The following is a 21,635-nucleotide window of genomic DNA, read 5'->3' on the forward strand; positions in this document are numbered from 1 at the left end:
AGATATGCAGTCCACAGGCTTTTCATTTTTAGACTCGGAAGTCATGGTTCTGGTCACCAGTTTAAAAAACACACAAGGGCACACATGCACATAGAGACTGAGCCACATGAACCAACAGAAACCAAACTTTGGAAGAGAGCAAAATTGAATTGCAAATTAACATCAATCTAATGTACAGATATACAAGACTAAACGATTCACTGAATATAGATGTTGTAATGCTAAATACATCAAGAATCATATCCCTATAAGGATTTCATGGAGAGGTCATCCAATTATATATCCCCGACCAAAATTTCCATGGCTTCGACGGCCTTCTTCTGCATCTTCTAACAAAATAATCATGAATTTCTCATGTAAAGATGAAATGCAAATGACACTGCTATACAAAAGAATTGGGATATCAAAAAAGAAAGGAAAGTGAATGAATGATGAAAAAATGAAATCATGTGGCAGGGTCAATTCCTGAATCACATGCTTTAAATGTACATGTGGACTGACTCAGTGTCATTCAACCGAATTACCACCATGTGCATCTTCGCCGAAATCAGAATGGGATGTACTTGGAACAATAGAGGGAGGAGACCACTGATCTGGAACCATCAAAAAGTAGGTTGTCATTGCTTTCCTGAACCTTTTCTTGTATTGCTTCGGTGAAATTACAGTTGGAGATGCGTTCTTTGGTCCACCAAGGATGCCTGAAGCTTTAACCCAAGTTTCAAGGTGCTTATCCCATGTGTACTGCCTCATAAAATCAATGATTCCAAGTACTAACTCATGCTTCTCTTCATCCACCCCAACCAGTAATGAATAATCCATTACATCAATTGACTGCATCAGCACCAGTAAAGACATTATAATGGGTAAGGGATTAATCTATGTTTAGTATACACTATACGGGAATACAGGATACCCCAATCAGAACATGCTCATACAAGGCATGCGAGCGCACACAAAAAGAGGAGAGTTTTAAAACTTACAGCAAGAAAAGCAGTGTCATTCCAGACAGCTCTCTCCAACAAACGCTTTGCCTTGTTTCCCACAAATATTGGAGATGTCGGCATTGCTTCAATCAAGTTCTGATCCAGCAGAACTTTGTTGCTCCCACTAGAATCAGGATTGTAACGAGACCGTGAAGATCCTTTGAGATCATAGAGCCGTGTCGCATTCCTTCCGAACAGAAGATTCTCCATAACCAAAACATCTGTCTTTGATTCTTTCCCGCCCTTAAGATGCTTTGATGTAACCTTTCAATACAAATCCAACCATAGAAAGAGTAAGTATCAAGAAAAATAATGTAGTTGATGCAGCAAGATATGGTATCAATATTTAGTAGTAGCAGTAGTAGTAGAAAATACTTGTTACTAAAGTTGTCAGGTTAATCTGACTAGAATAGTTGACAGCTTTTGAGGGTAACACAAAAGTACCTGATATATCCCCAGAATCTTTGCTAGGCAGGTTGGACTTCCTGTGCCAATTGATTCAGATAGGTACTTGAAATATCCCGGAGCAAATTTTATGAAAGATTCCAGCTCTGTCTTGGTGACTTGTTTGATGATAAACCGGTCATCCGAGGTTTTAGCAAAAAAGACATTGCTCTTCCCACCTTGGGCTCCCCACTTTTTACAACGACTAAGGGATCTTACAAAGTCAAGCTCAGAAGGACAACAAATCCTCCTTAAGGCTTCAAAACGATGTGCATAGTAACATGTCACAGAGTATTTAACCTTACCAAGTGGGCCATCATCTCCAAAGGAAACTCTTGCATGCAAAGCCTTTGTATACGAAAGCGGATCCAAACCCAGGGAGTTACGAGATCCAGATAAAGATAAAATGCTTTCCTCAGTAGACCCAAAGCTTCGATGAGATTCAGAAGCCGTGTCATCATCGGGATGGTGTGACTGCATAGTCAGTGAATCAGAAAAACTAGCATCCCCCTCATCACTTGTTTGCAAATGATAATCTGGTGATACAAGGGCATAGGCTATAAGACTTGTGGGCTCATCATCATATACAGGGACAACAGTATCATTAACACCCACAGGAAGAAGCAGCCTTGCCCCACCTTCCAGTTCCAACTCCCTAAAGGATGAAACATAGACTGGATTGTATTCACCAAGTGTGTCAAGCTTCTGAGCAGCGGATAAAAAATTCTTATTGAACCCACGATAGAAATTTAAAAAGGGCATTTTTAACCAGCTTACAGAGTCTTCCATATTCTCAGACCCCTTCGTCGACAATGCAGGTGAAACAGAATGGGCAACCTTGGGACCATTCTGGTATTCTGCATGGTCTAAATTTAATCCCTCTTTCACTGGAGAGGCATTTGAATCTGCCATTGCTAAAACAGGAACAGCACAGGTATTGTCCTTTGCTATTCCAATTCCACTTTGATTTTCACCGGTCCATGCAGTGTCAAGGGTATCTGACAAATCCATTATAGGAAACTGGCCATCAGAGAGAGTCCTACGCATACTTGTCCTTGGTTTCAAAGGTTCAGATTGATCACAGATGCTCACTTCACCAGGGAGATTAGCTTGATCTTCCTTTTCATTATTTGAATCTTGACCAATGTCTCTCTCTTTGTAAACCATGTCAGTATCGGCAGTGCTATCAAAGTCTCCCCCGTGTTCAAATTCTTTGTTAAGCATTGAATCCACTAGAAAGGAATCACAACTATTATAACATTTTCCTGGGTTTATTGCCACATTCATATCAGCAATATTTCCATTATTAACCACAGGTTTCCGCTCATCGGGAACTGAGCTGTTCAAACCGTCCTGGAGGCTGTTGTTATCTAAATTGGCTGCATAAATCAAGCGGTGGTCCCACATATAAGATTGAAAAAGCAACTGCCTTCGCAATCGATTGATCTCCAGAATGTCAATAACAGGTTGTCCCTTTCTAGCTTCCCTGTTCAAAGTTTTTTGGAGTAATTCCTAAAAAAAGCGTCAACAAAAATATGATAAGCCAATTATCAAAAAACAGAATTTATTTCATATACAAAGATTGGTTAGAATACCATCTTCATCGACAAGACTTTATTGATGAAAATAAAACTATAAAACCTACAAGATTATAGATAAAAGTGACAAGAAAGTTTTGTGACAATCAAAGATACTTCCATCACTCATGTTACATTAAAGGAGCTTGTAGATGAATCAGAATGCATATAAGATGGAACTTGATTGATAAAGTATTATATCTGGTTCATCCAGTTAATGTGCAGTTGAAAAGAAAAGGAAAAGAAAAAGTCTATATATATATATATCAACTAGCCATGCATAAAGCTTAGATTCTTGACATGAAATTCAGTAACTAAGGCTTGGCACATGAATAATTGAAGGCCTCACCTCAAATTCCACCTTCTCCTTTTGTAACATTCCTTCCAGTTCCACAATTTGGTGTCTTGATTCAGGTGTTACCATGCCACTAGTATGTGACCCTGAACCAGATCTTTTCTCCACAATTTGACGAAGAGCATTAAGTACTTCAGAAAAAAGAAGCTCTGCCCGTTCAACAACCTAATATAACCAGATAAACAAATCAGCTACATAAAGCAATAATGCAATGCAATCATGAAATATCCAATTATATGGCAATTGTACCTCATCTGTTTCTTTTTGTATCCATTCTTGCTTCTCATAATTGAAATCCAGTTTGGCAGGTGGTAGGTAGACAGAATGAACATCAATTGATGCATACCGAAAGCAAGCAACCATTTTCCCAAATCTGCATAAGTACACATTGACAGTGAGAGAGAGAGAGAGAGAGAGAGAGAGAGAGAGAGAGAGAGAGAGGGAGATTTAGGAAATTATCATTCAACCCGTATATCAGTTTGGTATGTGCTAGTCGTGTGAGTACTTGAGTGGCCACGATGAAGTTATTTTTAGCATATACTTGAAATTTAACAAGAGATGATAAAAGTGGGAGGCTAACATCGTCCAACTGAATTATGCATAACCAACAGAGTCAGGTTCAACCCAACACACAGAAGAAAAAACTATCATATCAATCATATTGTAATTTGTATGTTACCACATGTTCAAATTATGGGAGACTGCAAAAATACCCATAGAAACGAAGGCAATCTCTATGTAAAGAATGGCCACAGCTCGCCACCCTGCTTGCAGCCGCGTGGTTTGAAAAACTGAGCTCCAAAAACTTCCCAAATGATAAACCCCATGCAGCATCAGACATCACTATTCTGCGAGTAGCCGGAGGGAATCCATTGATCCTTGGACACCTCAAGCATCTATGCCACATCCAGATCCTTCCTTCCTTCTCACCTGGTAAGAGAATTTCCGGTAGCTTCTTAACAGATATAGTGAGTGTACCCTGTCGATGAGTATAACAATGAACATGTGCTTCTGATGGCATCTCGCAAGAATGGCATTGATAACTCTGACACATAGTTAAGCGTTTTCAGTTTCAAGTTGTATCACAAAGTTCCAAAAAAGAAAGAACATAAAAGTCAAAAAGAACTCACCAGATCAAATAAATGGTCCCGTAAAAACCGTCCTAAAGGTTTATCAAAACTGCCATAGTATTTGATTCGAAACAGATGAGACCTCTCACAGACAGTCCCCTTCCACACGCACCGGGATGACAAGGAAACCAAAATGCTCTGATGGTCAGAAGGTGATGGAGGAAACTCTTCATTCATAGGTTCTGGGTCCTCAACCTGGGTATTACCATCTTGATGAAGCAATGAATTGTCTGAACCACCTAGTTGATTTCCAATACTTACACTTTGATCATTTTGGGTGTTGGCCAAGATACCTTGTCCCAAAGCCTCTAAAGGCCTCATGCTATTGACAATGAGATGATTAGACGTCATATCAGAGCCATTTTTTATTGCAGAAGCTTTCACTACTGAAGATTCTTTGGAACCCATTTCATTTTGATCATCAAATATGTGGTAAGGAGAAAGACTATTATGATAAGAATCTGAAACATTCCCAGATGCGGCAGAGTATAAAGCAGTAGAATTGGTGAAATGTGAAGTGGGATGCGTGGGTAGAGAGGTACGACCACTAAGTACACAAGGCTGTATACTGTTAATGGCTGAATTCAAATCTGAAACTGGGACACTGTTGGATCTTCGTGGCTCATTGTGAGGTTGAACTCCCAGAGACTGTCCATTGACAGCAACACTAAAACCAGGTACTGTTGAGATGGACCTCTCAATGCTTGATGCTTTATCTGGAAGTGCCACAGTTATTGGAGAATTTAATGGGAGCTCCGGCAGAGAGGCTCCTTCATCAGCAAGGAAGGATGTCTCCAAACCCAAGTGATATGCCGCGAAAATCCCATACTGAACCACATGCTTCACTTTTTTCAACTCATCCCCATTAGCACCTCTAAGTAAAATCTGGAATGGCATAGACAAGATAGATAAATGAATATGTCACAGCATTGCAGAATTGCATGTACAGTATACAAGGATAACAAATAAGCTGAGTGTCATATTAAAACAATCTTCATAAATAGGTGTAGTTGGGAGTAGCCTGAGACCACAATTCTGCGGGTCTTGGCAAAATGATCAGGAACCACTACCCGCAAACAACTGATAGCCATCATCTTTGTGGATGCGTGCAACCATGCTATTTATAAGCCTTTTGAACTTTTACCTTATTCAATTTGTTATAAAGTGATCATGGTCCCTATCATATGTTAGTTTTGAGGACTTACAGTACAACCCAATGGCTTCGGGCAGCCTTCAAAATACATCAATGTCTTCACCAGTTTTTTCCCACCCTGACCGGCGGAACCAAGATCTTCCAGGAACCTCTCCACATGAAATAAATCGCAGTAGCCCAACTTTTGCGATGAGAGATGATCAATTGACGGCACTATTTGAGCACCTGTGCAGCGAGCTATGCGCTCTAAAAGTGGCCTCTTGATATTCAGAACAAGTGATATGTCTTTTGCAAGAAGATATTCCTGAGCATATCGAGAAACTGATTTCTCTACAAGAAGAACATCTGGGTGGTGTGCATCGATCTTTGCTACTGCCATCTTTAAGTGGTCCATCTCCTAGATAAGGATATAAGCGCATAAGAATGATTTTTTTTTTTTTGGTAATTAAGGAAAAAACATAGTTTCCAATGCACTAGAAACCATCAAGTGAAAAACTAAGAGGAGAGAAGATTAGACAATCACAACCTGCTGCAACAGAGTATCAAAACTTGACAAGAGGTTAGAAACACGCTGGTACTCAAGAGCGCCACCAAGGATCATAAACCGAGGTTTCTCTATTTTTGATGTCATTCGTCGATGAGCCACATTTTTCTTACACACAACTCCTTTGACCACCATACTAGAAGAAAAGAAATTAAAACCTTAGAAAACAAACAACCTTTTCAAAAGCTTCTACAGCAACAATATTCTTTATATTTTGATTCAGACAACGGGGAGGGCAATAGTCAAATCCATAACACTGGAGCTATAATCCCCCACATATCAACTACAATAAATACACACATTTGAATTAAAGTGCAGGATTTTCTTTCTTTTTTCCCCTAATGATTAAAAAAAAGTTACTCGTCAGTACAATCTAAGTAGGCATAAACTCATGGATCACGTGACAACGGCACGTGCAATCTTTCTTCAAACTCGTCAGTACAATCTAATGCAGGGTTTTCTTTATTTTTTCCCCTCAAACTCGTCAGTACAATCTAAGCAGGCATAAGCTCAAAAACAGAAAATATTACAGGCGTACAACTATGAACCGGACGGTATCATATCCAAGAACATCCCTAGCAGTTTAACTCATGTTAAATATGCATTGCAATAATTCATAAGAACAAATCCACTTAAAAAAGTAGAGAAAACTTAGCTCTATTCATTAAATATGAATTAAGAAGTAGAGATTGAATAGTCTTGCATTCATAGAAAAGAAACACTGGTGCCTTTTAGATCTAAATAGAGAATTCTCTTTAAAATGATTATTGAAATATCTCTTCTTTTGTTATTACAAAGTGGATAACTATGCAATAGTAATTTGCGCTAGTATAGCTTCCCCCGTGTTTCATTTATCATTCTTGCAGAAAAATAAAGCCATTAAATCAATGATGTGTAGTAGAAGTATACATGACATATCCAAATCATAATGCACCATTTACCTATCGCATCGAGATCCAGAAGCTATGCATTTAACTTTTACATAACCACCTGGGTCCATCCCTCCACCTTTGCTCATATCTGGCTTTAATAGTGTAGCAGCCTCCCAAGACAGAGATGTAATGATCTCCAGCCAACCTTCACTTTCTCCTTCCTGGCCTATAGGAAGGTTCTCAACCTGCAATAGCTGAGCTACCAAAGCCCTAAAGTGTCCATCAACCACATTCTTCATGGCCCTCTTGTGCTCCTCACCTGACCGGTCCCTATTGCGATACTCCCCACTTCCAAAACTGCTTGATGCACGTAAACGCCCCCACTCTCCTGTAGCATCACCATCATCATCATCATCAACCAAAACAGTTTCCCTTTCATCTTCTTCATCTTCTGGTTCAGGGGGGAGCCAGAGCAGTCCATTGTTCTCAAAATCCACAGGTTCTGCATCAACATCCCCTGGAGAATATAATGAGGAAGATGCCTCACATTCATCACCAGTATCATGCTCATCTTCTTTTTTTCCAAGCTGTGGGATTCCCTCCAAACTCTGTGAGTCAAAACTGTGAAGTAATGAGGAGCTGCTTAAATTCTTTGCATCAATATTCTCACCATCAGGATGCACCTTATTTGATCCATCGTCATTGCTCATCTCATCAAACTCAATGTGACTATAGTAGTCATTGGCATGAGGATAATTCTTCGAATCTGACTGATATACACCATACTCAACATCATCATCATCACTCCTGATGCCAAAGAATAAATAACCAATTAGTAGCTACTAGCTGCTAACAACGCTACTAAGTATATATCAATTTCCAAGCTTAAATAACAGAAAAACTTTTAAATTTTATTCGTTGTTATCTTCTAAATTATGCATAGAATCAGGATCATCAATAACTTAAAATGCAGACCACAATTGGAGTAATAATAACAAGAAGTTTCTGGACGAAAGAATATGTAAACAAGGGCTTTAGACATGTCCTAGTGTGGATCCAACATGAAGCACAGAGGAGATACAAACCGGGTTGTTGAAATTTCATAATGGTTTGTCGATGGATCCCCTATATCCGCTACAAAATCATTGCTTCTCCAGGATGCGAATTTACTTTGCTTTTCTGTGCTAGTACTCATTAGAGATGATTGACATGGGCTAAAACCAGGACTATGTTGGTGTCGTTGACATGGTCCAGCTGAATATGGCACTGAGTTAAGAGTGAAGCTACTACTGCTAGCAGTGCAGCAAGACTTAAAGCTAACAAAACTTGTTTCTGATGGCGATGTACTAAGATCTATGTTGTTAATTGAGATTCCATTATCAGGAATAGCTATGCCTTGCTCCCGTTGCTTGTAACAATAATTGCATACACGAATCTTCTCCCAATCTTCCCGATCTGTCCTTGGGTCACCAGAAGGGGCAGGAATTGAGTTTCCTGTACACTTAGCACAGAAAACTCTTCCACAAAGTCGACAATGATGTTTACGGTTAAAAACAGTGAACTGTGCATCACACTCGTAGCATACCCTACAGCTACCATCAGGCATCCAAAAATCCCTCGAAACGTTAGCTGGCTCTGAACGCCAAGGGATCAACGATTTCAGCATGGAAATGAAATGAGAGAATACCTTGTTGGGCGCAGCCATCGACAAACGACTCTGCTGCCCTGCTCATTTGCCACTCTTAACAAGCCAAACTCTAGATGGTTGACCAATTTACCACAATGAAAGGTGGAGTGTCCAAACAATACCAAAATTAAAGCACTAAATATTCTTATCACCGCTCTTAACAATCATGTTCTTGATAGCAACTGGGCTAAATTCACCCCAAATGAAAAAAGCCTACCAAAATCAAAACACTAAAGTTTCTGATTGACACTTAGCGCATTTATTCTTTGCTCATCAATCACCCATCGGTAGCAACTTCTGAAAGCACTAAGGCAGCTCCTGGCTCTCTATTTCAATTCAAGAGATGACTTCTCCTCTAACAGAACCTGGCAAGAAAAGAAAAAACAAGGCATACCTTGAGTTAATCTTAAATTCAAATTTGTACACCAAGATCCTACTTCCCGCACAATTCAACTTCTGATCCCAAAAAAAAAAAAAATTCCTCAGACTACAGCTCAATTTGCCAAACAAAACTAACCCGAGTCCCAAAGTTAAAATGAACACAAAGAGGAACACTGGATTGAGAAAACCCAGAAGCTCAAAACCCCAAACACCTTCTTAACCACTACCATTGAGATTAAAGCACGCTTCTTTCTGTGACCCAACTCACACCCATCTGTCTCCAATCACTCCCACGCGTAACCCAATAAGTTCCCCTATGCAAAAACAAACCACACATTAAAAAACAATCCCCAAGTAACACCAACATAAAAAAGAAACGTTCTTTGTCTATACACACACAAACTCTGCTACTAAGAAACAAAAATTTCAAAAACCACAACAACAAAAAAAAAACAGAGTCTTCTTTTTTGGTACAATTGGGTTAAAATTTTACCTTGTGATTCAAGTAAAATGAAGATGAAACCGCAACCAGATCTTCCTCCAGTGAAAACCGAAAGGGGGCACCTTGTAGATTGCCGGCACGTGCCCTCGAGAAACCGAGACAAACCAAAAGCGCCAAGAGAATGACAGAGACGGGTTGGTAGGTAGAGAAAAGCTGCGAAAACCCTCCTACCCAGAAATCGATTCGTCCCCAATTCAATGCCCAAACGCTTCAATTCTCGATCCAAGGCGCCAATTTTCGTTGTACCCAGAAAATCTCAGAGCAATAATATAACAGCTACCATCTTCGTCGATTTTGCAATATCAATTCTCTGAATCCAGTCCCTCGTGTTTGTTTGTATGCATGCACACCACATTGAATAATAGCAGCAACAATCCGAAGACAAAAAATCTCGTTATATATACGAAGAACTCGAATATCAGATTGAGTAATGTTTATTTTTTTTTATTTTTTTTGAATTTCTGTTTCGTGCTTTTTCTCCCTTCTCAATATTTTTTTTATTGTTTTCGTTTTTATTTTTTTTTCCTGTGGCAGAGATACACACGCTCCTATTAACGTGCTTGCTAGCTTACCATTTGTCTCCAAATTAATTATTTTCTTCTTATTTTTTCCACTATTTTTTTTTCCTCTATATCCGAAAACGACGTCACTTTCCTAGAAGTCAGAGCCAACTTTGAGTAGTAATTAGTTGGCGAAATATCGAAAGTATCCTCGGCGTGTGTTCCTGGAGGAACATAGATTTTGTGTACGTGTTACGTTCTGACTCCGACTGGCACCTGTGTGCACTTTAGTAATTTAAAGTCATTGTCCAAAAACACAAGCAAAATTTCACCCAAAAAAACCCGAGTGTTATAAACTATATGTAATGGATGCCCACCATGGATTAGTATACCTAATGTATGTCACATCGTATCCAACTATACCTACCATATGACTCACCCTCTCAAATACTCACTATATTATATTTGTAATAGTCTATTCTAGCTGCCTATAAATAGGCACTCAATGAAGATGAAAGATACGAGCTTAAGATGAGAAATTCCATAGTTACTCTCTTTCTTCAATTCTCTCTTAACTCTCTTAGTTTTATATTACGTTATCAGCACGAGTCTCTAACCACCCGAGGCTCTTGATTGAACTCGGTATGATCTTCTTCTCTCTAAATTCATATACTGTAATTTAAATATGAGTACTATTTTTACTAACCAAGTTTCATTTAGATGTAGCTATATATATATTAATTAAAACAGGTGGAAGCTATGTCAACACATGAATATTCTATATTGTCTAACTTTTGTGCAGGTTACTTATCTATTATCTAACCTTTGTGCAGAATATTTTTCTAATCCATTTTATATCTAACATTCGTGCATGACATTTATATATCATATACTTATTCCCTTTTTGAATATATGCATAAGTTTAATAGCTAAAGTTTATATATTATTTTTATGTAATGAAGTTTCCTTATTATACATGAACCCGAAGTTCATATTACGAACCCGAAGTTCCAAACCAAAATGATAATTGTAATATCATAAATACTAAGAAGTGAATTTTGTTGAATGAAAACCTGAAGTTTAAATTCAAAATAATATTAGAACTAGAAGTTCTAAATGATATGATAATCCAAAGAGCCAGAAGTCTTAAAATTTATTAAATTTTGATATATAGCTTCAAATACATAATTTTGAGTATTTATATTATTAATTTATACTGTTATTTTATAGATACACAACAATGTCAAACCTTGCCAAGATCGATTTCATTGCACTAGATATTTCTGGAAAGAATTATCTAACGTGGGTTCTGGATGCTGAAATCCACTTGCAAGCAAATAATTTGGGAAATACCATCAGGGAAGGAAATCAAGCATCCCTGCAGGATCGTGCAAAAGCAATGATTTTCCTTCGACGGCATCTTCATGAAGGATTAAAGACTGAATATCTTGGGGTAAAAGATCCAGCAATACTCTGGAAAAATTTGGAAGAAAGATATGACCACCAAAAGAGCATAATACTTCCAAAGGCTCGATATGATTGGATGCATCTGCGTTTGCAGGATTTCAAATCTGTAAATGAGTATAATTCAGCATTGTTTAAAATTGTATCTCAATTAACCTTGTGTGGAGACAGAATTACAGATGAAGACATGCTGGAAAAGACATTCACTACTTTTCATGCATCCAACATGCTCCTGCAGCAGCAATACAGAGAAAGGGGGTTTAAGAAATATTCCCAACTGATTTCATGTCTTCTTGTTGCAGAACAAAACAATGAGCTTTTAATGAAAAATCATCAGTCTCATCCAACGGGATCAAAACCATTCCCTGAAGCGAATGCAAATGAAAATATGCAAACATTATGGCCTGAAGCAAATGCAAGCCGATATGGGCGTGGTCGTGGACGCGGCCGTGGACACGGCCGAGGACGAGGTCGTGGTCGTAATTATGACAATTACCGAAATCAAGTAAGTCATAAGAGAAACACATCACACCACCAGCAGTGGAATAATAATGATAGAAAAGGAAAAGGAAAAGTGATGTATAATTCCCAAAAGAAAGATGATGATGCTTGTTATAGATGTGGAGGGAAAGGACACTGGTCACGTACATGTCGTACACCAAAACATCTTGTTAATCTATATCAAGAATCAATCAAGGGAAAGGAAAAGGAAACAAACTACACTGATTTCGATAATCTTTTTGATGATGATAACGAGCCGCTAGATATCACCCATTTAGAAGTTTCTGATTTCTTTACAGAAATAAATGGAAACACTGATCCCATAATCAATGAAGAAAATGCCAATGATGGTGGCAATGATGGCAATAATGGCAATGATAGCAATGATGGGCATGATGCCTATGATGACATGAATGATGAATGATTCAATGTTGAACTTTGCATTGTACTTTATGTTGTGTGTTTAAAATTCCGCATGTTGTGTTTAATACTTAAAATAAAGGGCTTGTTGTATGGAGTGTTTCAATTTCTGCATTTTTGTGTAATGTTTTTAATTCAATAAGATGGATTCATGATCTAATTATCTTTATCATCTTATATAGAAATATGAAAAATATCAATGCTTTGAGCTATTCCAAAAGATGTGATGGAGATGTATGTCTAGTAGACAGTGCAACAACGCATACGATTCTTCGAGATAAGAAATATTTTACGCACTTAAAAATAGCTAAAGCCAATGTAAATACCATTTCGGGTACTTCCAAGTTAATTGAAGGCTCCGGGAGAGCCACAATAATACTTCCTGGGGGAACAACCATTTATATAGAAAGTGCTTTGTATTCAGTCAAATCCAGAAGAAATTTACTGAGTTTTAAAGATCTTCGTCTTAATGGATTTCATATTGAAACCATGAATGAGGGGAACAAAGAATATCTTTGCATCACTTATATTAACTCATGCCAGAAGCATGTAGTGGAAAAACTTCCAGCTTTCTCATCAGGATTATATTATACTACCATAAGTGCAGTAGAATCAAATTATATAAACCAGAAGTTTAATAACCAGAAACTATTCATGCTCTGGCATGATAGACTTGGTCATCCAGGGACAACAATGATGCGTCGGATAATTGGAAATACATTTGGTCACCCATTGAAGGACCAGAAGATTCTTCCACAGAGTGATTGCCCATGTGTGGCTTGTTCACAAGGAAAGTTGGTTATTAAACCATCAATGGTAAAAGTTGTTGGTGAATCTCCCATGTTTTTACATCGGATTCAAGGAGATATTTGTGGACCTATTCACCCACCATGTGGACCTTTTCGTTATTTTATGGTATTAATAGATGCATCTTCCAAATGGTCACATGTTTGCTTACTTTCTACAAGGTCTAATGCTTTTGCAAAACTACTTGCTCAAATAATTAAATTAAGGGCACATTTTCCTGATTATCCTATTAAAACTATTCGTCTTGATAATGCTGGTGAATTTACATCTCAAGCCTTTGATGATTATTGCATGTCAATTGGTATTCATGTTGAACACCCTGTTGCACACACTCATACTCAAAATGGTTTAGCAGAAAATTTTATCAAACGCCTTCAAATGATTGCTAGACCCCTAATTTTTAGATCACAATTACCCCCTTCGATCTGGGGACATGCTATATTACATGCTGCATCTTTAGTTCGCATTCGTCCAAGCTCTATTCATCAATACTCTCCATTGCAACTTGTTTTTGGACAACAACCTAATATTTCTCATTTAAAGATTTTTGGTTGTGCTGTTTATGTCCCAATTTCTCCACCACAACGAACTAAAATGGGTCACCAACGACGTCTTGGCATTTACATTGGATTTGATTCTCCATCCATCATTAGATATCTTGAACCCTCAACGGGTGACATGTTCTTGGCACGATTTGCAGATTGCCACTTTAATGAGACAATTTTCCCGACGTTAGGGGGAGAAAAAGTACCGATTCCAGAAGAACGGCGTGAAATTACATGGAATGTACCATCACTATCTCATCTTGATCCACATACAAATCAAAGTGAACATGAAGTTCAAAGGATCATTCATTTGCAAAACATTGCAAATCAATTACCGGACGCATTTACTGATACAAAGAAAGTAATAAAGTCTTATATACCGGCCGTAAATACTCCCGCAAGGATTGATATCCCTGAAGGACAACATGATAACACATCAAAGGCACGCCTGAAGCGTGGGCGTCCTGTGGGTGCTAAAGATAAAAATCCCCGAAAGAGAAAGACACTAGTGCATATTCCAGAAGAATATAAAATCATAAAAGGTACTCCTGAAGAGACAATAACTGATCAGTTTAAGGTTGATAAAAACACTGCCCCTGTAGCGGCATATGCACCCGAAGATACACATGATGAGATTAGTTTAAATTACATGAGTACAGGAGAAAGCTGGAATAGAAAGGAAGTGATTATAGATAATATATTTGCTTACAAAGTTGCAATAGATATTGCAAAAGACAATGAGGATCCTGAACCAAAAACGGTTGAAGAATGTCGACATAGAAAAGATTGGCCAAAATGGAAAGATGCTATACAAGCAGAGTTAGATTCATTGGAAAACCGTAAAGTATTTGGACCAGTAGTCCGAACACCTGAAGGCATAAAACCTGTTGGACACAAATGGGTGTTTGTACGAAAACGAAATGAGAAAAATGAGATTGTGAGATACAAAGCACGCCTTGTAGCACAAGGTTTCTCACAGAAACCCGGGGTTGATTATAATGAAACATATTCCCCCGTGATAGACGCAATTACATTGCGCTACTTGATTAGCCTGGTTGTCACAGGAAAGCTTGATATGCGACTTATGGATGTTGTTACAGCATATTTATACGGATCACTTGATACTGATATTTATATAACAATCCCCGAAGGTTTTAAAAATCCTGTAACAAATAATCCAAAGCAATGTGGTTTGTATTCGATCAAATTACAACGGTCCTTGTATGGACTAAAGCAATCAGGGAGAGTGTGGTACAACCACCTTAGCAAATACCTTTTACAAGAAGGGTATATAAACAACCCTATTTGTCCGTGTGTCTTTATCAAAAGGACGGAAAATGGATTTGCTATTATTGCAGTTTATGTGGATGATTTAAATCTTGTAGGGACCCCTGAAGAGCTTACAAAAACTGCTGCATATCTAACAAAAGAATTTGAAATGAAAAATCTTGGGAAGACGAAATTTTGCCTTGGCTTGCAAATAGAGCATTTGTCAAATGGAATATTTATCCATCAATCAACATATACAGAAAAATTGTTGAAACGATTCTACATGGAAAAGGCTCATCCATTGAGTAGCCCTATGGTTGTTCGATCACTTGATATAAAGAAAGATGTTTTTCGCCCAAGAGAAGATAATGAAGAGCTACTTGGTCCAGAGGTACCATACCTTAGTGCAATTGGAGCTTTAATGTATCTAGCAAATTGTACACGACCTGATATTGCTTTCTCAGTAAATCTGTTAGCAAGACATAGCTCTGCACCAACAAAAAGGCACTGGAAGGGTATCAAACATATATTGAGATACCTTCGTGGAACAACCGACATGGGTTTATATTATTCAGAGAAATCAAAACCACAAATAGTCGGTTATGCAGATGCTGGTTATCTTTCTGATCCACATCATGGCAAATCTCAAACTGGTTATGTATTCACTTGTGGTGGCGCTGCCATATCATGGAGATCCATAAAGCAGACTCTAGTCGCCACTTCTTCGAACCATTCCGAAATATTAGCACTACATGAAGCAAGTCGTGAATGCATATGGTTGAGGAATATGACTCAACATATACTAGAAACGTGTGGATTGTCTTCAAATAAAAATACTCCAACAACAATATATGAAGACAATGCAGCTTGTATTACACAAATCAAGAATGGTTACATCAAGGGTGACAGAACCAAACACATTTCACCAAAGTTCTTCCACACCCATGAGCTTCAGAAAAGTGGTGAAATACATATCCAACAAATACAATCAAGCGACAACTTTGCAGATTTGTTCACTAAAGCATTACCAACTACAAGGTTCAGAAAGATGGTTCACGATATTGGGATGCGTAAACTCGCAAATCTTTTGCCAGCATCAGGGGGAGCGTGTGAGTCATAAAGATATCCAACACTGTACTCTTTTTCCTTCGTCCAGGTTTTTTTTCCCACTGGGTTTTTCCTGGCAAGGTTTTAATGAGGCAGTGTCACACGTTCGTCTGTGTTATATGGAACATAACACAAAATTATATGTAACACATGATTATGTACTCTTTTTCCCTTCGACCAGTTTTTATCCCACTGGGTTTTGCTGGCAAGGTTTTTAACGAGGCATATTTCATGCACGGTGGACATCCAAGGGGGAGTGTTATAAACTATATGTAATGGATGCCCACCATGGATTAGTATACCTAATGTATGTCACATCGTATCCAACTATACCTACCATATGACTCACCCTCTCAAATACTCACTATATTATATTTGTAATAGTCTATTCTAGCTGCCTATAAATAGGCACTCAATGAAGATGAAAGATACGAGCTTAAGATGAGAAATTCCATAGTTACTCTCTTTCTTCAATTCTCTCTTAACTCTCTTAATTTTATATTACCGAGCAATTATTTGCTGTCTGTCCAAAACTTCCAAATGGATTTGTACAAACGAAAACGCGTCAGCGGCCCATTGACATTGATACTCAACATGCCAGCCCCTTTGCTGTTTTCATGGCCAAAGCAATGTTTTTATTAAATAATTTCTATAAATTTTATCTTTCTAATTTCTTGATTTGGGAAAAAAAAAATTATTTTTTTAAGCTGCAATAAATTTATATTAGTGTATTTGGTCAAGAATTAAAATTACAGCAATGTTGTATAACTTGTTCACATGTTATGAGGGAAATTTCAACCCTATTGTCCACCTATATTATAAAACATATATATATCACGTGACCGTATTATCATATTATTTTATAATTTCTCCTTTTTTATTCATCTAAGTTTTGTTTATTTATTTATGTTTGGTCCACACAGATTTGATTTGAGCAGCAGATTCACAGCTCACAGACTGCTCAAGCCATAAAAGGACAAATAAATAGAGATTCTTTATTGTGATTAGTTGTTCCTAAATACAATTAGATTCTCTGTCACTACCTTACCTATTTTCTATTTATATTGGATATGATTGTTGAGAAATATATTAGTCATCTGTATGAAACCGTGTCACCAGTTGATATAAGGTGAATGGATTTGCATTCATCATCATATACCCTAAGTTATGCATAGGTAGGTACATAGAATACACTCATATATTTATATTCTTTCAATTTTTAACCAACTAGTTGGAAGAGATCGCAAATTCGAATCCTCTCACAAAAAACACAGTCTAAGTGGTTCGAATCCCAAAAAACATAGTCTAAAATTTATCCGCTTCATGTATGTCTCTTCATTTATTAATTATTTATGTTGAATTTAGTAGAAGTAATCTATTTATTTATAGCAACCTAATCCATATCTTTATACTTGCTTATCTTGATCAACGAAGAAAGATTATATGAACATCATGTATTGCATTTACGATCTGTTTTAGAACCATTTACACTTTTTAGATTGATATTCAAGTTCATCCGAGTCTCTTCTCTTGCGAGATTCATTAACGAAAGGGCCATGAATTCAAACCAGCCTTCATCTTCCAACCAATTTGTCCAAGGTTTTTGATTGATTGCTAGGCTTCTTTTGGTTTTGGTTTTGTTCCTTTGGGGGTAAAGGCAAGGCCCAAAACGAACCAAAACTAACAAACACATGCTCATGGCCCTATTTATATATCAGCTAGCTACAATATTTCTTTCCATCTGCATATGCTGAATGAATCCTGCAACTCCAAGACTTTTTAAAGAGATGTACAGCTGGTAATGAGCCCATAGCACAACCTCAATACTTTGATCAATATGTATCATTTTTTAGGTTATTGATGTTTTTGATTAACCTGGTTTTCTTGAGCTGGGTTAGGCCAACTCCTCAAGAACAAAGGCTTGCATTAACAGATAAAAGAAAGTTGTTCTGAATATGATGTTTTCTTATATTATAACACGTACACAAGATGTACCACGTGACTATACTACCGTAGTATTCTATAATCATTCTCACTTCTGCTGCTGCCAAGGAATTGAACCCTTCAGTAAATATTCTATTTTTTGAATTATATCTTTTGGTTCATAATTTCAAGATTTAGAGGTTATTGTTTGAGCTTGGAAGGAGATGATCATAAATTATAATCATTAATTGATCACATGAATGGCAGGAAGCCTGCCTATTGTCACTTACTTCCCACCCCCCCCCCCCCCCCCCCCCCCCAAAAAAAAATCTTTATTTTCTTTTAAATCAAGCAGACATGGAAGTCAATGGGAATTGGAAATCATGAATTTTTTAATTTTTAATTTTTTTTTTAACACAAGTGATAGTCTACACTATAGGGGAGGGGCATTTCTCACACACACACAACTATGATACTGTGGAGATTCGTACCTGAGACCTCGAGTTCTGCAAATTAAGGCATTTTTCCACTAGACTAGACCTCGTTGGCCTGAAGTCATGGCTTTAGTTCCACATAATGAAGGCAAAATTAGTGGCTAATTATGGCTAAGCCAGATCAAGTCAGTCTTATGCTAGTCTTATGCTAGTCTTAGTTAAACACTCAACATCCCTTCATGCTGCTTAATTTATGCACTTATCTAGTCTTCTATTGAAGAAACTGAAGTAGCATCAGTGGATGAGAATCGAATGGCGGCTTGGAATGTTCTGATATCAACCCCAGTTACCAATTAGATAAAGGTACCAGGTATTAAAGAAAGCATGCAGATAAACTCCATAAAATAAATCTATTGTATTAATATGTGATTTACAAGATAAGTCACAGCCAAGCCAATCAATTATAATTTCTTCTCTAAGTCTCTGACTGGCTGATACTTATCCAATCACAATAAAAGAAACAATTAGTTAAAATAATCAGAAAGAAACATTCAGGCCTGTCAAAAATACCGGCCAGGATTTCCCTATAGATTCTTGGACCTCATTTTACATCAACAAAAATGCAGATTTTACGTATCCTTTGAATTAAATATACATCAGATGTAGACCAATTCCAAATTTTAATTTAATGGGGGCTTTTCTTGGTTTATTAACATATTTGAGGAGCATGCTATAAATGTCTCAGTAGGCTCCCCAAGCAGACTCATTTTGCAGACACATTTTTGTCGACTATCCGCAGGCAGCCAAGTGCATACAAAAATGTGAAAATCACTAGGAATGTGTGCAATTAGCCACTTAGCTATGAAATTCTAGTGATTATTTCCAACCTACTCCCCTCAGAAATCTGTATATATGCTTGTGGCTTTATTTGCCAAAAGTAAAGGTCGTGATCAGACAAAGCAAAACTTTCAGAATTCTTGAAAATAAGTTTCAAGTTTGATTTTTTTTTTCTTTTTCAGTTAGTTTGAAACCAAACCAAATCGTATCTTGGCTTATTTTAGGACATGGTGAGCCATATAGAATGAGTCAGAGAACGAATTTATATTGTATTTTCTACTAGTCCTCCGTAGTTTCCTCTCTATTTACAATGGCATCCACATGATAATGATGTGTGGACATTCAGATGAAAGAATAAATAAATAATATATATATATATATATATATATTGAGACTTGGGTTGGTGAGCTGATGAGCTGAACTCCAGACAGCTACAGTGAAAGCCCAGAATGACATAGGGCAAAGCAATTGTGAACTTGTGACTAGTTAGTGATAAGATTCAAATTAATTATGTAATTATATTAAGACAATTGGGTATTAAAATTGGTTTTAAACTACCCTTTTTGGGTGTGTTTGAGTAATTCCTAAGAAAAAGTTGAGAAATAAAACAGAATAGGAGAATACAATATTAGAACTTTTCCATTCATTCTGTCATGCACTGTGCACATCTTCAAACTCATGCGCAGCAATGTCATAATCCAAATTATAATCATAATCATATATTTATTAGTTTTTTAATTATTTTTTAGTTTCTTTTCACTGTAGCTTCCTAAGTACATGCTTGTGCTTTTCAGCATATAAAATCTCTTAGTTGGTGCGCTGAATGAAACATTCAACCTCCATTTCTTTAAAAAAAAAAATCCAACTTGTTTGATCATGGCGAAGATTCACCCTCAGGCCCCATTTTCCTCTTCCTCTACTGAATACTTCACTTCAAAACAAGAAACATTCACCATATGGATGAAGTCTCTCATACTGAACAGCTATGGTTGCACTGTCTTCGATTCGAACGGTCGAATTGTGTATCGTGTAGATAACTATGACTGCAAATGCAGAGGTAAAGTTTATCTTATGGATTTGAAAGGCAAAATCCTATTCACCATACTGAGAAAGGTAAATCCAATTGCAGCTAGTTATAACAGCATAGTTTTGAGGAGTTAGACTATACACTTATTTTGCTGATAATAATATGTGGTCTAATTTCTTATGCAGAAATTCAGATTGCTTGGTCTTTGGGAGGGCTACAGATCCACAGGTAAAGAGGCCAACCCAGAAAGGCCTTGTTTTCAAGTTAGACAAAAATTTAGGTTGTGTAGAGGGAGGTCACAGTGTAGGGTTACTGTAGGGCAAGACAAGAACCAACCACAGCAATACAGAATAGAAAGCTTGAGCAGCAAGTCATCCTACAAGATACTAGACAAGTCTGGAAGACTAGTTGCAGAGGTAAATTTAATTTTTACTTTTGAGTTTTTCATTTATAAATAGAACACGGCTTGATCTATTATTTAGGTTAGTTTAAACGCACATCACGGTTAGGCTAATTCACAGTGGTTAATTTTATAATGAACAGGTAAAGAGAAAACAATCAGCATGCGGAGTGGCTCTTGGAGAAGATGTTTTGACAATGGTGGTAGAGCCCTTCATAGATCACAGTCTCATCGTGGGGCTTCTTGTTGTGTATGGTCTCATCAACCGTAAAATGTGAAAGTGTGGAAGTAAATCGGCAACAAATATATATGGGATTGTAATTTGTAAGTTGTAAATGATCCAAATTAGTGAAGAGCAAACTTCAATTGGGTTAAACCCTTTTGTGTCAAATTTTGGGAAGCTAACTTGATCAAATGATTAATTGGTTCAAATTAAGGAGTTGATTTCTAATCTTGTAAAGAGAACGGATATAATAATGCTACAAACACCAAATCATATTTCATATGCAAGATTTGATCGGATGTGTTACTTTTATACATGTGTTTATCTTTAACATGCATAAGATATTATGTATGTCATCAATCACGTCACCTAGTAATAAAAATATAAAATAAAAGTACTTTTTGATCAATTAAATTTTGGTGCCTCAAGTTTTATTGTTTGAGGATCATTGCAAATCATAAGTTCCATTGATGGTTACACTTCAACCACAATATTCCCTCTATATTGCCATTATAATATCAGGGACGGATCCAAGATTTGAAAATCAAAT

The 21,635-nt window shown here is 37.2% G+C and overlaps 3 protein-coding genes across 6 annotated transcripts; 2 read left to right on the forward strand and 1 right to left on the reverse strand.

Moving 5' to 3' along the window:
- Positions 1-127: 127 nt before the first annotated feature.
- On the reverse strand, positions 128-10,142 carry FAB1B (phosphatidylinositol-4-phosphate 5-kinase family protein). Of its 4 annotated transcripts, none has more exons than XM_088250246.1 (13): positions 9,620-10,142; positions 9,354-9,440; positions 8,144-9,110; positions 7,128-7,865; positions 6,169-6,322; positions 5,695-6,039; positions 4,490-5,374; positions 4,073-4,404; positions 3,609-3,732; positions 3,354-3,524; positions 1,428-2,939; positions 981-1,247; positions 128-831 (listed from the first exon to the last, which is right to left on the reverse strand). In XM_088250246.1, the coding sequence occupies exons 3-13, from the start codon at positions 8,761-8,763 to the stop codon at positions 508-510; spliced, it is 5,472 nt and encodes a 1,823-aa protein (XP_088106372.1). In that variant the 5' UTR covers positions 8,764-9,110; positions 9,354-9,440; positions 9,620-10,142; the 3' UTR covers positions 128-507. The 4 variants fall into 4 exon arrangements, with proteins under 4 accessions (XP_088106372.1, XP_088106371.1, XP_021819883.1 ...); XM_088250245.1 differs by having other exon boundaries at positions 9,339-9,440; XM_021964191.2 differs by having other exon boundaries at positions 9,263-9,440.
- Positions 10,143-11,330: 1,188 nt separating this feature from the next.
- On the forward strand, positions 11,331-12,517 carry LOC148295432 (uncharacterized). Its single transcript, XM_088250162.1, has one exon. The coding sequence runs from the start codon at positions 11,369-11,371 to the stop codon at positions 12,515-12,517; it is 1,149 nt and encodes a 382-aa protein (XP_088106288.1). The 5' UTR covers positions 11,331-11,368.
- Positions 12,518-20,296: 7,779 nt separating this feature from the next.
- LOC110761688 (protein LURP-one-related 11-like) lies at positions 20,297-21,249 on the forward strand. Its single transcript, XM_021964232.2, has 3 exons — positions 20,297-20,548; positions 20,648-20,878; positions 21,006-21,249. Exons 1-3 carry the CDS (start codon positions 20,312-20,314, stop codon positions 21,138-21,140), a joined length of 603 nt encoding a protein of 200 aa, XP_021819924.1. The 5' UTR covers positions 20,297-20,311; the 3' UTR covers positions 21,141-21,249.
- Positions 21,250-21,635: the final 386 nt, after the last annotated feature.

Source organism: Prunus avium, chromosome 3 (genome assembly GCF_965620075.1).
Source record: "Prunus avium chromosome 3, drPruAviu1.hap1.1, whole genome shotgun sequence".
Classification (NCBI taxonomy): domain Eukaryota; kingdom Viridiplantae; phylum Streptophyta; class Magnoliopsida; order Rosales; family Rosaceae; genus Prunus; species Prunus avium.

Coding starts and splice junctions, on each gene's coding strand:
- LOC148295432 (XM_088250162.1), top strand. CDS start 11,369: ATGTCAAACCTTGCCAAGATCGATTTCATTGCACTAGATATTTCTGGA.
- LOC110761688 (XM_021964232.2), top strand. CDS start 20,312: ATGGCGAAGATTCACCCTCAGGCCCCATTTTCCTCTTCCTCTACTGAA. Junction 20,549..20,647: donor TATTCACCATACTGAGAAAG/GTAAATCCAATT, acceptor TTTCTTATGCAG/AAATTCAGATTGCTTGGTCT. Junction 20,879..21,005: donor CTGGAAGACTAGTTGCAGAG/GTAAATTTAATT, acceptor TATAATGAACAG/GTAAAGAGAAAACAATCAGC.
- FAB1B (XM_021964192.2), bottom strand. CDS start 8,763: ATGGCTGCGCCCAACAAGGTATTCTCTCATTTCATTTCCATGCTGAAA. Junction 3,525..3,608: donor TACAAAAAGAAACAGATGAG/GTACAATTGCCA, acceptor TGGTTATATTAG/GTTGTTGAACGGGCAGAGCT. Junction 2,940..3,353: donor AGGAGAAGGTGGAATTTGAG/GTGAGGCCTTCA, acceptor CGCTTTTTTTAG/GAATTACTCCAAAAAACTTT.